The sequence below is a fragment of the Solanum pennellii genome, chromosome 6, assembly GCF_001406875.1.
Source record: "Solanum pennellii chromosome 6, SPENNV200".
Taxonomy (NCBI): domain Eukaryota; kingdom Viridiplantae; phylum Streptophyta; class Magnoliopsida; order Solanales; family Solanaceae; genus Solanum; species Solanum pennellii.
The window spans coordinates 51,634,440-51,648,160 of NC_028642.1; the positions used below are offsets into that span (position 1 = coordinate 51,634,440).

General features: G+C 36.0%; 2 protein-coding genes across 2 annotated transcripts; one reads left to right on the plus strand and one right to left on the minus strand.

The window, feature by feature from the left end:
- Positions 1 to 940: 940 nt before the first annotated feature.
- LOC107023362 (T-complex protein 1 subunit eta) lies at positions 941 to 9,788 on the plus strand. The gene is made up of 14 exons (XM_015224038.1): positions 941 to 1,113; positions 1,758 to 2,018; positions 2,246 to 2,371; positions 2,501 to 2,704; positions 3,337 to 3,506; positions 3,635 to 3,770; positions 4,498 to 4,614; positions 4,741 to 4,860; positions 4,941 to 5,039; positions 5,122 to 5,211; positions 6,039 to 6,126; positions 6,642 to 6,730; positions 6,890 to 6,964; positions 9,426 to 9,788. Exons 1-14 carry the CDS (start codon positions 1,099 to 1,101, stop codon positions 9,510 to 9,512), a joined length of 1,677 nt encoding a protein of 558 aa, XP_015079524.1. The 5' UTR covers positions 941 to 1,098; the 3' UTR covers positions 9,513 to 9,788.
- A 594-nt stretch (positions 9,789 to 10,382) lies between these two features.
- Positions 10,383 to 13,480, minus strand: LOC107021594 (pentatricopeptide repeat-containing protein At5g11310, mitochondrial). The gene is made up of 2 exons (XM_015222287.2): positions 12,811 to 13,480; positions 10,383 to 11,731 (listed from the first exon to the last, which is right to left on the minus strand). Exons 1-2 carry the CDS (start codon positions 13,397 to 13,399, stop codon positions 10,512 to 10,514), a joined length of 1,809 nt encoding a protein of 602 aa, XP_015077773.1. The 5' UTR covers positions 13,400 to 13,480; the 3' UTR covers positions 10,383 to 10,511.
- Between the last annotated feature and the right edge of the window lie 241 nt (positions 13,481 to 13,721).

The window sequence follows — 13,721 nt, forward strand, 5'->3', positions numbered from 1 at the left end:
GTATCAAATCATTTATTTCATTATTAGGTAAAAACAAAAAGATTCATTTTATGTAATTACTAATTTGATGTGATCACGTCATTACCTTAATATTTTTCGTGTTATTTTGATTTTACTTAGTATTCCCTGGTTTCTATTTATTTGTCAATTTTCACTTGTCACACCTATTAAGAAAATAATATGACCTAGCGAGTTTATCATTTTTAACTCTACTAACATATATAGTTCAAAAATCAACTTATTCATTAAAGATGTTCTACCTTTTTTACAAACATTAACTCTTTAAATAAATCGAGGGCACAATATGTAAAAAAATATTATTTTTTCTTAATTTTTCCAATATAACAAGTAAAAAGTAAAAAATAATTAAGTAAATAGGGACAGAGGGAGTATATCTACCTTGTCATTTATTTATTCTTTTTAAGTTTATTATTCAAATTATGAATGTGTGACATTATATAAAAACGGAGAGCGCAACACAATCTACTCAAACACAATATTCATTAAAACAATATTCTCTCTGGTTCAAAATAATTGAATTGTTGAATATTTTTTATATTTCAAATTAACTTAATTGTTTAATCTTCTAGACTACTTTTAGAATATTCTTCTATTTTTACCCTTTGTTTGTTTTTTCTATGTGACGAGTTCAAAATTTTTTAATTGGTTTGAAATATTCTAAAGATTAATTTGATAATAATTAATAGGGGTTAAAATGAAAAGGGATGTTTAATTTATATCCGAATTTTTTCTTAAAGGGGTAAAAACACCCGACAATTCAATTATTTAAAATGGAAAAAATAGTAATCAATATAATACACTCCATACAAATAAATATGATACAGTATGAAATAATAAGTATAAAATGAAAAGCGTAAATTTATTTGAGAAAACAAATAGAAACTTTGAAATGACAAAATTATCCTCTATTTGACATTTTAATACCAAGAAGCACAAAAAAGGTTCTTGATTTTTTTTTTTTTATTAGACAGTAAAGTAAAAGTATAATATTGCTAAACCTAAGGAGCAAAGGAAAAACCCTAGAATAGAAGCTCACTTTCTCCTCAAGATCGAAGTCGGATCAAATCGCCTCCAACAATGTCTGCCATGATGGTAAGCCTGCAATTATATAGTTGAAATGAGAAGCAAATCTCAGTAGAGCTGTTTAAATTTCTTAATATGTGTAACAAAGTGGAAGTTGTGGAGTATGACTCTCTGCACTACTTTTTAGTGTATGTAAACAAACATACATACATGTACCCAAGTCACTGGATGTGGATACGGAGGTTGCCAACCCTGTAAAATATTTGTGAATATAATGCCTTTTTTTTTTCTTAACTTCAGCAAAAAGCTTGCTTTTTTAACTGAGACAACTGATATTGCAATTGTGCCTATAGTTTGTTCCAAGTAAATTCAGATTAATGTGGTAAATTTGACACTGTTGAGAGTATGAAAAGTGTTATGGTGAAGATTTTGTGTTACCTGTTTAAGATCACACTTGAAGGATTCATATTTTTTGTTGCCAGTTTTTTATACTCTCACTAATTTGTATTAGAAGACAATTTTATTACTACTGTAATGAAATGGGTCCAAATAGAACAGAACGAATGTAGAGAATTCTCCAACTAATTTGGAAATGTGGCACAGTTGGTTGATTTATTTGCTATATACTTATGTGGCAATGTTGTATTTTTCTGGACTGATTTTTTTCTGGTCAATCAATTTCTGATCTGGTGTTGTGGCTTGTTATATAACAGCAACCCCAGATCATATTGCTGAAGGAAGGGACAGACACGTCTCAGGGGAAGGCACAGTTGGTGAGCAACATAAATGCATGTATGGCTGTGGCTGATGTGGTGCGTACCACCCTTGGTCCTAGGGGTATGGACAAGTTGATCCACGACGACAAAGGAAACACCACTATTTCAAATGATGGTGCCACTATAATGAAGCTTCTAGATATAATTCATCCTGCAGCAAAAATACTTGTTGACATCGCCAAGTCTCAAGACTCTGAGGTATGCTGTACTTTTACTGCCTCAGCGTTTATGCTATTTGTTGCTATAAAATCAGTTGAATAGTGTAATACTGCTAAGTCTTTTCCTGTGCTTTTACTTCTAAGGTACATGAGATGCGGCTCATAAGTTGACTGTATATGCAGTCGAGACTCATGAGCTTGGAAAGTTTTTTGCTTGTCCCTTCAACCCCTTTTTTACTACTAGTGCCTTGTTGTCCCTCTCTGCAGGTTGGTGATGGAACCACTACAGTTGTTCTGCTTGCAGGAGAATTTTTAAAGGAAGCCAAGCCTTTCGTCGAAGAGGGTGTCCACCCTCAAAATCTTATTCGTAGTTATCGAACCGCTTCTAATATGGTAGATTTTTCCTCCTCCTGGTTGCTTGTTCCTTTTTGTCTTACCCCTTTTGGCTATATTCACTGTTCCAGTAGGGTGCAAATGGTTTGTCATCGCAGTTTATTGAGTAATTTGGTATTGATTATGTAGGCAATTGAGAAGGTAAAAGAATTGGCTGTTAGCATAGAGGGAAAAAGTTTGGAAGAAAAGAAAAGTCTGCTTGCAAAGTGTGCTGCTACAACTCTGTCATCAAAGCTCATTGGAGGGGAAAAGGAATTCTTTGCATCCATGGTTGTGGATGCTGTTCTTGCAATCGGAACTGATGATAGGCTGAACATGATCGGAATTAAGAAGGTATACAATCTTGCAACTGGATTTTTTGTTTGTCTTTTATGAGTTCGTGGTTGCTTAATGTTGGACTTTATTGTGTCGGCCTTTAGGTTCGTTTGTTGTGTCAGAAGAACCTAAAAATAGATGCTTACAAAATTTGTATTTCTGTTGTATTCCTCTTTGTACCATCTTGGTGCCTGTCAAAATAAAATCTTTACCTTATCAAATTTTGGTAGCATCTATTTTTAGGTCTATAAATATGATTTCTTTTCCCTTCACGAAAAAGACATAAACTTAGGTGGTGTAATTATTTGAGTAAGCTCTTATGAGAATCTTTACCTTATCAAAAGAAGAAAGCTCATCTTATTCAGTCAACAAGGGTTGATTTATGTGGTCTTTTCCTTATAAACAACTATTGGTTGATTTGAGTTTTAGTTAAGCCCATACAAGTGGATCCTTTGATATGTTTTAGGGTATGGAAGAAGAGAGTATAATATATTCATCTGTGGAAATTGAAGATAGATCTGTGAGAAAATGAAGATCATATATGCTGTTGGATTACAGCTTGATTAGAGACTACAGAAAATTTTACTATTGGTTCTACGAGCTTATCTAGTATTTTCTTACCTTTTTTTTGCTCCCTTTTGTATGTGTAGGTCCCTGGAGGTACTATGCGGGATTCTTTCCTTGTAAATGGTGTTGCCTTTAAGAAGACATTTTCCTATGCTGGTTTTGAACAGCAGCCAAAGAAGTTTGTAAACCCCAAGATACTTTTACTGAACATAGAGTTGGAGCTAAAATCAGAAAAAGAAAATGCAGAGATAAGGTAGTATGTTTTTGGCATACATTTGATTTTATTTGAGAATAGTTCTGTAATCTCTCCAATTCAATATTTTCTTTCATAAGTTGCACAGTTCTGAAGGTGCTTACTCCACCTAATCATCTTTTGTGTAGGCTCTCAGATCCAGCGCAATATCAGTCAATTGTTGATGCAGAGTGGAATATCATTTATGACAAGTTGGATAAATGTGTGAAGAGTGGTGCCAAAGTTGTTTTGTCTAGACTCGCTATTGGTGATCTGGCCACACAGGTTAGTAACAAACTTGCTTTATGGTCCATTGCTTTGGTTCATGATCATATCTTCACATGGATGTTTTGGAGAACTAGAATTTAGATAGATAGTAAGTAGGAACTAAAACTTGTAGCCTTATCTTTGGGGAGATCTTCATGCCGATTTTTCTTGTGTTATGGTAGTGTATTAGTGTATTCCTACATATCTAATATGTTTTAAAGTGTCATAATATGCATAATGAACTAAAAATAGCATGTGCCTCCCTCATCATCCTTACTTTTTTGGAACTCATTGTGCCTCCTTCACCCTCTTAATTTTGGTTGGAGAGGGAGGTGTCAGTAATTTTACAACAAACCAGATCATCTATCCTAGTTTTAGAAATTGACAGAATTTCTGTGAAGGAAAGAAGTAGAAACTATATCTCCCCATCTGGTTTACCTAATTTTATCAAAAAGAAACTATAGTGTCTCCATCCTGTGCAATAAAGTACACTGGTGAACTTTTGATGAGGAAAAGGTTTTGTCTTGCTGTGTAATTACTGAACCCTATTAAATTTTGTAACTTGCTTGTTATTCTGCTGGTTGCTGCAAAGATATGTGGAAGTACAGTTATGGAGCTGTTGTTTTTTACTGCCATCATCTTAAGTCTACATTTCTGCCAGACTTTTCTCACTGACACTCTTCTGGGCTTTAGGAGATTATTGTGAAGATTATGACTGATATTCTTTTGTCTTTTATCTGCACAGTATTTTGCAGACCGAGATATATTCTGTGCTGGTCGTGTCTCTGAAGAGGATCTGCAGCGGGTAGCTGCTGCTGCTGGTGGAACAGTGCAGACAACTGTGAACAATGTTATTGATGAGGTCTGGTCCTTGTCCCTGTTACCCATAGTCTACCGGGACAACTGTACACCTTCCATAACATGGTTAGATTATAGTATTAGGTTTTGGTCGATAACTTTTACTTTAACCAACTGGATTATTATCTAGGTTCTTGGCTCTTGTGAGATTTTTGAGGAGAAGCAAGTTGGAAATGAGAGATTCAATATATTTAGTGGATGTCCCTCTGGCAAGACCGCCACTATTGTCCTTCGTGGTGGAGCAGATCAGGTTTTTGATCACTTCAGTTATGAATATAATTATTATTTGATTCTTTGATCCTAATTTTCTTTTTTCAATGGTCTATATAGTTCATTGAGGAAGCTGAGAGAAGCTTGCATGATGCTATTATGATTGTTAGAAGGGCTGTGAAAAACTCTACGGTTGTTCCTGGAGGTGGTGCGATAGATGTAAGCACACTCTACAACTTCCTGAGAAGATTTCTTTATGATAACGGTTGTACCTTTTGATTGATAAAACACTTGGATGCAGATGGAAATAAGCCGTTTCTTGAGGCACCATGCTCGAACAATTCAAGGGAAATCTCAGCTCTTCATAAACTCTTATGCAAAAGCTCTTGAGGTAGCAATTCTTCTTTCATTTTGCTTTAACAGAGAAATGCAAGGTTAAGACTGGTATATGCTAGAAACCCTGATGATAAGAATTAGATGCTAGTCGTCCTCTCAGTCTGAAATAAATTATAGGATTGATTTTCAAACTGACAATGTGGTGTTGTAGAAGTTACTTATTTTCTGTCCAAGAGTAATTGTGAGGCAGTGCACAATGGATGTAGAGAGCAGCTGTGGGCTGTGCTTAGCATTGTCTTATTGATTATCCATCCTTACCACTTCTATTCTCTTGAAGATTTTTTTCAAAAAAAGAATGGTATCAGCACAAAGGGTGTGCTGAAAGCCCCTGTCTTTTGGAGGGCTTATGATTGGCGCTTTCCCTTTTATCAACAACTACTTTGGTATATGTGGCCACTCTAAACTATTTTATCAGTGGTTGAGTCTTAGACCTTCTTGAACTGTCTAATTTTATAGTTGGGTTTGTAACTTTGTATAGATCTGCTTTTGATGAAGTTATCTTTGTTGATCAAATGTTTGTTTACCTAGGAATTGACTTGTTTGATTCCAAAAGAAACATATTGTTTGTTGTAAAACCTCTTTTTAAGCTATTGCTATTGCTCCTTTTATGTGGTAATGGATTTTTCTGAGTTTATCATTCTTAGTTGGCTAGGCTGCCGATGCTAGTAGGTCTTTGAGATAGGCCTCAGTATTCCTTTTGTAGACGATCTCTTGATATTGCAGGTTTTATGGAACTTAGTCATTGTGAGATGTCTCTTATTCCTTATAGAACATATGTTCAATTCTGTGATACCTTACTGTTTCAACTTTGGCATAATGCAGATTATTCCCCGTCAGCTATGTGACAATGCTGGTTTTGATGCAACTGATGTGCTGAACAAGCTCAGACAAAAACACGCTCTTCCGTCTGGTATGCCTACCATTTCCCTTTGGAGGATGTATAATGATAACAGTAACTTTTTCTTTCTTAAAACAATGATAATAAACAGTATTAACTTTTTAGACTTTCAAGTTTTCTAGCTACTTTGAGGGTAGTTAGTTTTTCTTGGGATGGCTCTCTGCAAAAGTTTTGGGGTTCTTTTCTTATTGTATTCCCTTAATAATGGTACTCCTTCTGGTCCCTATTTCTGAAGGGTTCGGAGTACGAGGGTCATAGAACTTAATTTTGAATATTGGTATATGATTCTTCAAATAATTTAAAGCAAAATTTGCATATTCGAAAAGCTCAGGGAAAGTACTAGTAGTCATCCTAGTTAATGATTCAGAATATTTTTTTATTGAGAAAATTATAATGAAAGAAAAGACTGTTTGACTCTCTAAATAGTAACACCACACTTAAAATAGGAAAGGACGTAGTACCAAAAGAAAAAGAAAAATAAAGAAAGAAATTTCATGTTCCTTAATGGTAAACACTATCCTGGGCAGGTGAGGGTGCACCTTATGGAGTTGACATTAATACTGGTGGCATAGCTGATTCATTTGCCAACTTTGTTTGGGAGCCAGCAGTCGTGAAGGTATATTACATCTACTGTTCTTTTTTTTTATTTGATAAATTTTGTTTAGCTTGTTATTAATCAATCACTCATCTTTTCTCATTTGTTTGATACCAAAGCGTCAGTTTTTCACAAGTTATTCTTGGTTCCTAAAAGTATTACAAATTCTACTTTGTCCAGATAAATGCCATCAATGCAGCCACTGAAGCAGCATGCCTCATTCTGAGTGTAGATGAGACAGTGAAGAATCCTAAGGTAATTTCGTCTTTGTGAAACGCCAACTTCTCCCCAATTTTTCTACCATTATGGACATAATAGACAGTGCAGATTGGGTTTTGTAAGTCGCCCTTTGTTTTGCTTTTCGAATCTTCAAGATACTATAAGTTACTTAAATATTTAACCAAAAACAATTTAATGAAATAGTTGGGAATGTGAAATAAAGGGGATATTGAGCTTAACTGATCTATCCTTGTAAAGCTTGCATCTTCTTGATGCCTTGAAATGAATCTACTTACTTCATCAAAATTAAAATAAATAAATAAATTAATAAAGGGGATGTAGAGAGATCACTGATATTAGCTAGTTGTGTACATGCAGAAAACTAGAGTTGTGATTTTCACCTCTCAGGGTGTGCCTTGTGCTGGCTGTTACCACTAGAATGTTGAAGAGTTATTTAGAATGTTAGTCGTATGAAGTTAGCCCATGTCTCCATGATAGGTGATATATGAAATATGGTTTAGCTTGCTGGTTTTCCCATCACCCAATCCACAACAAATCGAATGAAACCTGGCAAAAAAGAAGTGAACACTTTGCTGAGGAACCAAGTAGCTCGCCTGAAAGGAGAGGAACGAAGCTTCGTGTTTGGTTTTCTTCAAATCCCAATCCGCTCTCGCTCGCTGCTACTAACGGGGTCTCGATTGATTTCCCTTCCTTTAGCTACTAAGATGTTTCGGTTCGCTAAGTTTGAAAAGTCCAAAGAGTGCAGACTAGCCACGGAACTTGGATATGGTTTCCCGATCAGAGATGATCATGGATCACAAACGGTATCTCCCCATGGCCTCTTTTTTGGGGAGAAATCCTTTGATTGCGTATTGAATATAGATCCATGTCTTTCCTGTTCCACTAGCTAAGACCAAATTCTCACATGTCCCTTTCGTCATTCCAACCTTCTTTTTTGATGTCAAAGACCAGAAGCTACACACAAATTCTCATTGGATCTGGGTGGTTCTTAACAGCAATTGCTATTTATAGGTTTCATGTATTTTTATCATCAATTTTCACATTCTCCCTTTTATTTTCTCATATTTCCTTTTGAAATTCTTCTGCGAGACAGTTTGTCAGAACTAAAAAAGAGATTCTGGTTAAGAAAGATAATTGTTATTATTGGAAATTTAAGAAATATAATTCTTTTTGTCAGAAGAGAAGAACAATGAGAATGGAGGTGAATGTGAAGAGGAAGCCTTGAAACTCCTATTGTACTCACTACACAAACTAGTAGGCAGAACAAGAACATGGAGAGGCCAACCTAAACATTATAGTCTGTTTAAGTTTTCAAAGTCTTGGAGAATATTGGTGTTGAAGAAAGGTTTTAGGAAGTGTCTTGGAAAGTACAAAAGTTTTCAGATCTCAATTTGTGTTATCAAGTGCTTTTAGCAAAGGAAAGACTAAAGTTTATGAAACAGTGGGGCAGGTAAATGTAGTTGTAAGAGGCAGGAGGGTGTCAACATTGGGTATGTTGTTGCTGTTATTAGCAAATCAACGTCACAACTGTCAATGCATTGCAGGAATTTTACTGCCTCCCACTGTCGTACTCTTAAGTTGATAGTTGCTTAGCAAGAATTGCTGGAAGAAAATAACCCAGTAATGATGCGGTAGCTCTTCTGAATTTTGTTGATTAACAGTATAACTTAAGATCGTTGTGGCCAGACCTTAGTGGTAAGGTTTGTTGCTACTATGAATTTTAGGCTGTATAGGGGTCAAGAATTTATCCCATTCCTCGATCTTATAACAAAGCAAAGTGGGGAAGGAAAAATAATAGAGATATGTATGGAGGGAAACTCTATATGGTGCCATTTAGCCTAAGCTGACAAAGTTATAGTAGTCTGGTCGCTCAATGTTGCAGTCTGAGCTTGATGAGAAGAGACCGTAATGTGCAAAGTTTTGGCAAGTTCTCCTATATGTCTCACCTTTCTTTCGATAACTGAGAAATCCCTGAGGGTGAGTTGGCTCACTGTCCAAAACTCAGTGAATAATGTGCCCGTTTCTCTACGGTTCTTCAATGCGCAGATTTTGTTTGTTGCAGGGTTTCAAAACGTGACGTGCACCTAGCCCCCACACATCACACACTTCTCTTATGACTAGATCATAGCCTTGTGGTCTTCCTATGTCTCGCAATTTTCTTCCTTTTAGAACAGTAGCTAAGGTCCTAGAGAAGGCTGGTTTCTTTGAGGATACCGTTGCCTACTGTGGAGCGGAAAGGTATAAACTTGCACTCTACCTCTGCTGTGGTCTAAGAATTTCTGAATCTAGAAAAGTCTGATTAGTTTAAGCTAGTCTTCTTCAAGCTGACCATGTGTATCTGCAGTTTAGATGAAGTTTTGTGGATTCTTTAGGTCTGCTTATCTGGTTTCCTTTTTGCTTCTGTTGGATGTGTCCATTGAACTTGTAAGCATCCTTACTATGCGTGAAATAATTCCTATGTCCTTTCAAATTGCAGTCTGAGAGTGCACAAGGAGATGCTGCTGCAAGTGCCATGGGTGGTGGTAGAGGGCGTGGACGTGGACGTGGAATGAGACGGCGATAGATTTCACAAGTTCTTTTGCAGATTTTGCTATGATTTTTATGTAGTGTTTGCTTTTTTCCCCATGTTTGCTCCTCCCTTCTGTAGTTGTAGTTGTCTCCCTCGATCAAAATGTTCAAATTTGGACATCGATTCTCATATAGCAACCGAGAAACAATCAAAACAGAGCTGTGTTAAGTTCAGGCAACATCCAGTAAACTAAATCATTTTTGCTGCTGTCAGTTTTGCAATGTACGAAGCCTGCCGTTGGATATATAATATTCTGTGTATTAAACTTCATCTTGTGTTGAAAAGTTCACAAATTTACGACATAAAACTTTTAATTTGTCTGTTTAAGGCCGTTGGTATATATAAGAAACCAATGGAAAAAGAGGTCTTTGGAAAAATAATTGATAAGTATAATAACATAGTGGTTTAGAGATATTTTCAGATCCAGCTTAAATATTTGCCACTTAAATCTTTTTCAGTAAGCTGTTGCAGCCTACTTTGAGCTTGAAGGTTTCTGTTACAACTTTATCTTCCCACCTGTGTACACATACTTCTTTCGATCCATTTTAATTGTTTTCGAACATTTTTTCGAACATCAGTATGACTTGTATTCAAAGTGAAATTAGATTATGTTAATTTGATACTTCAAAACTTAAATTTTAGTTATTAAAAACTATGAAAAGTATTATAAATTGTAATTTTTTTGCATATTAATACGATGAAAAAATATATTATAAAATGTTGATAAAAGTTTTTGTTGGTCGACTTTAAAAAAAGGCAAGCATGAGTACTAAAAAGGAAGGGAGAGTATTGGAGGGACTATCTGAGAATGGCACAAACCTAGTGATACAAAATCCAACATATATTCATTGCTTTCTGAACTTTATAAAACCTACAGAAATCAATTCTTTTATTGATACAAAAGCACAACTGAGCTTTGTGCTGGATTTATGTACACGAACAAAACTTTTAAATCTGTTACAGAATGATCATACAACATCATATAGATTAAACCTATTTCACTCGTTCACTAATATTTTCTATAAGCTGGTTTGCACTCAGCACTGCATTTTCAGGCGGAGTTCTACGTTTGATTAGCTGTCTTGGACTTCTACACGTCTGTAGTATATTTGACATCTCTTCAGCTTTTGCAATGATGGATTTTCTCCTCGAATGCGATGTGTCTCCATCTCTAATATATGTGTTGGGCAACTTCTCAGAGTAGGGTGTAGATACCATCATGTTTCTAAGTTTCTCTGCATTATCATTCATGCCTTGTTTTGCGAGATCATTACAGAGTCTCTGATATGTGAGATACTGAGGAACTACTCCTCTCCGAATCATGTCATGAAACCACTCGACAGCTTCATCAAATTGATGCATCTTGCAGAACAGATGTATAAGCATGGTACTTGTAGCCAAGTCCAAATCAAAACCCTTTGTCCTCATTTCTTGGATGATTTGCAATGCCAGATCCAATCTATCCTGCTCACATAGCATCTTAACCAGCAAATGGTATGTTAGTCGATCTGCTACGTATCCAGATTCAATTAACTTGGTATAGAGGTTTAAGCCTTCTTCAATCTTCCCAAACTTGGAGAAGTACCGAAAGAAGTAATTATAAGTTGTTGGTGTTGGCATAAAACCTCTATCTATCATCATCTTAAGAATCTTACTTGCCCCAGCAATATCTCCTGCCTTGCAAAAGCCCTTCACCAACGAATTGTAAGTTGATAGAGTTGGACCAGATTCCAACACTAACAGTCTCTCCATCATTCCTGATGCTTCCTTGAACCGTCCTGCTTCTCCTAAAGCATCAATTACTGGATTGTAGACAACAACATTGGGATGAATTCCTTCCTCTTTCATTTCATCAATTAGTTCAATTGCCATCTCAACTCTACGCATCCGGCACAATCCTTCAACAAGGGTACCATAAGTTACAACGCTAGGTTTTATGCCCTCCTTTTTCATCTCAGTCCACAACCGCTCAGCTTTCTTCAGCTTTCTTGATCGAAACCATCCATTTAGCAATATATTATAGACCCGAATAGATGGTGACCAATTTAAGTCTTGTCCTTTTCGCCTATAAAAATAATCTGAAGCTTCCCTAATATGCCCCTCTTTGCATAAAGAATCTAATAGTATCTCAAATAAGTTGTCTTCCAAGCCCAAACCATGTGTCTCTAAATTAGTAGAAAATTCATATGTTCGAATGGCTGGTAAGAGCATACCTGCAAAAAAAAAAGAAAAAACATGGATTACATGTACTCTTCAGATAATTAGAACTTTCATGGATTGAATATAAATGGAGGGAACAAAAGAAAAGAAAAAGGTAAATTTTTTGCCTAAGTACTGAATTCAGTAAAAGACATGTTTAAATAAGACAGTTCCCCTCTTGTTTTTACCTTATAACAGAAACAAATTACCATGTCGATATTAGGATGTAATCACATTATAGAACAAATTAATGCCTTTTACGGGTGATCCTGATAGGAATTCCAAATATTCATTTCTAACAAGCAAAATACAACACATTAGACATCTTTGAATAACCAATAACTAATTAATTGTAGAAATTCAACCTAAAAATAGACCAACATTTAGCATAATGTACAAAAACAACAACTCCGAATCCAGTTCTAACACAGCGCTTGTAGATTGTATTATCAAATCTAATATAAGGTTCTGAAGTTTTCAGCTTACTGACATGAGAACGTAATGAACTAGAGCAAACTACTCGCTACGGATAAAATAAAGTTCAAAAACTCTATAACTTCATCTATTGCAAGAATGACATAGCTGGTCTTATCGAATGGTTCAGTTTAACCGTAGAAGAGGTCTTGCCCCCATGAACTTGGTCTAGTGGTAAGATGCAAACCATGATGTGTGGGTTACACACACGTCATGGGTTTGCCCAAGACAAAACATGGTAATTAAGTGGAGAAGGGTTGAGGGGCAGGGCGGTACGCCACAACCGTTGGGCATTTCTTGGTCATAAATGAAACAAATGTAGCTGGTATCAACAATAGATAAAGGAGGCGGCTTTCCTAACTAGTTGAACTATATAAATCCCTTGAATACTGAATTCGTTGAGATGGATTAACATGAATAGAGCTAAATGGATAGTGGCGTCTAGGGAGGATAGAGTGACCTTATCCCCTACCTCAAAAAGTTGTTTCCGATAGACCGTTAATAGTCCAAGACAGAACAGTGACTACAATAAAATAACACGGAAGTCGAAGTACAACAAACAATAGATAGTAACAAAAATCGATTAAAGGTATTCATTCTGGAAAAAAACAAGCAGTACCTGCCCTTGAATATCGTCTAATCATTATGGCAAATGTATCAAGATTGGGTCTTTCAGTAGAATTGAGTCTATCAAGTATCAAATTCCAAGCAGAATCAAATTCCCTTTCCTTGCCAAGGGCATTAACCACAGCATTAAACACGGGCAAAGAGAACTTAAACCACTCTCTCTTCTCAGCCCATAGATAAAGAGTAAACAAAGGCTTAGGAGAAGAATCAAAATGGTTAAAAAGTTGAAGAAACATACACTCATTTACTTCGATCCCAGCTCTACCCAAGGCATTTTCAAGAACAGGGCCAGGTGGGATGGTGGGGTCACGTAGAATCTCAGATAGGGTGGTGAAATCAGTTGGGCAGTAATTAGGGGTTTCGGGTTGGTGGGTTGAAGGAGGGGGTGAAAAGAGGGGTGTTGGTTGTTTGGGCGGGTAATTCAGCTTAGGCAATTTCATTAGGGGTTTTCCTCGCGTTGATTTCAGCCATGATTGAGTTGAGAAGAGCTTAAAAGTAGGGTTTTTGGTAGTGAGATGTGAGAGAAGAGAGGTTAGAGAGATAATGGAGCGGCGGATGTGGGCTGAGTTTAGAGTTTTCATTGCATTTGCTCCACAGAGTGATAATGGCGGATTGAGGTTTTTAGGGGGTTTATGCCCATAAATTGTACAAAACTCTTCTTGTATTGTTAGTTTTACGGGAGAAGTCAAAGATATCCCTCAACTTTATTTTATTGATTGACTATATTTTTATCGTTAAAATAAAGTTTTATTGGTTGATTATATTTTATCGTTAAAATAAAGTTATTTTTATCGCGTCATAACTCACCATTTATGTGCCTTAATTGAATGAAAACTCCAAATTGACTAACATTACCCGAATTATTTTATATGACTCATTCTCATTTTATACCCATACCCAACC

Excerpts from the sequence above, each read along its gene's own strand:
- LOC107021594 (XM_015222287.2), bottom strand. The coding sequence starts at position 13,399 with ATGAAAACTCTAAACTCAGCCCACATCCGCCGCTCCATTATCTCTCTA. Across the intron at positions 11,732-12,810 it reads TAGACGATATTCAAGGGCAG|GTATGCTCTTACCAGCCATT; the intron begins GTACTGCTTGTT and ends TTTTTTTTGCAG.
- LOC107023362 (XM_015224038.1), top strand. Across the intron at positions 2,705-3,336 it reads ACATGATCGGAATTAAGAAG|GTCCCTGGAGGTACTATGCG; the intron begins GTATACAATCTT and ends TTGTATGTGTAG. Across the intron at positions 6,731-6,889 it reads GGGAGCCAGCAGTCGTGAAG|ATAAATGCCATCAATGCAGC; the intron begins GTATATTACATC and ends TACTTTGTCCAG.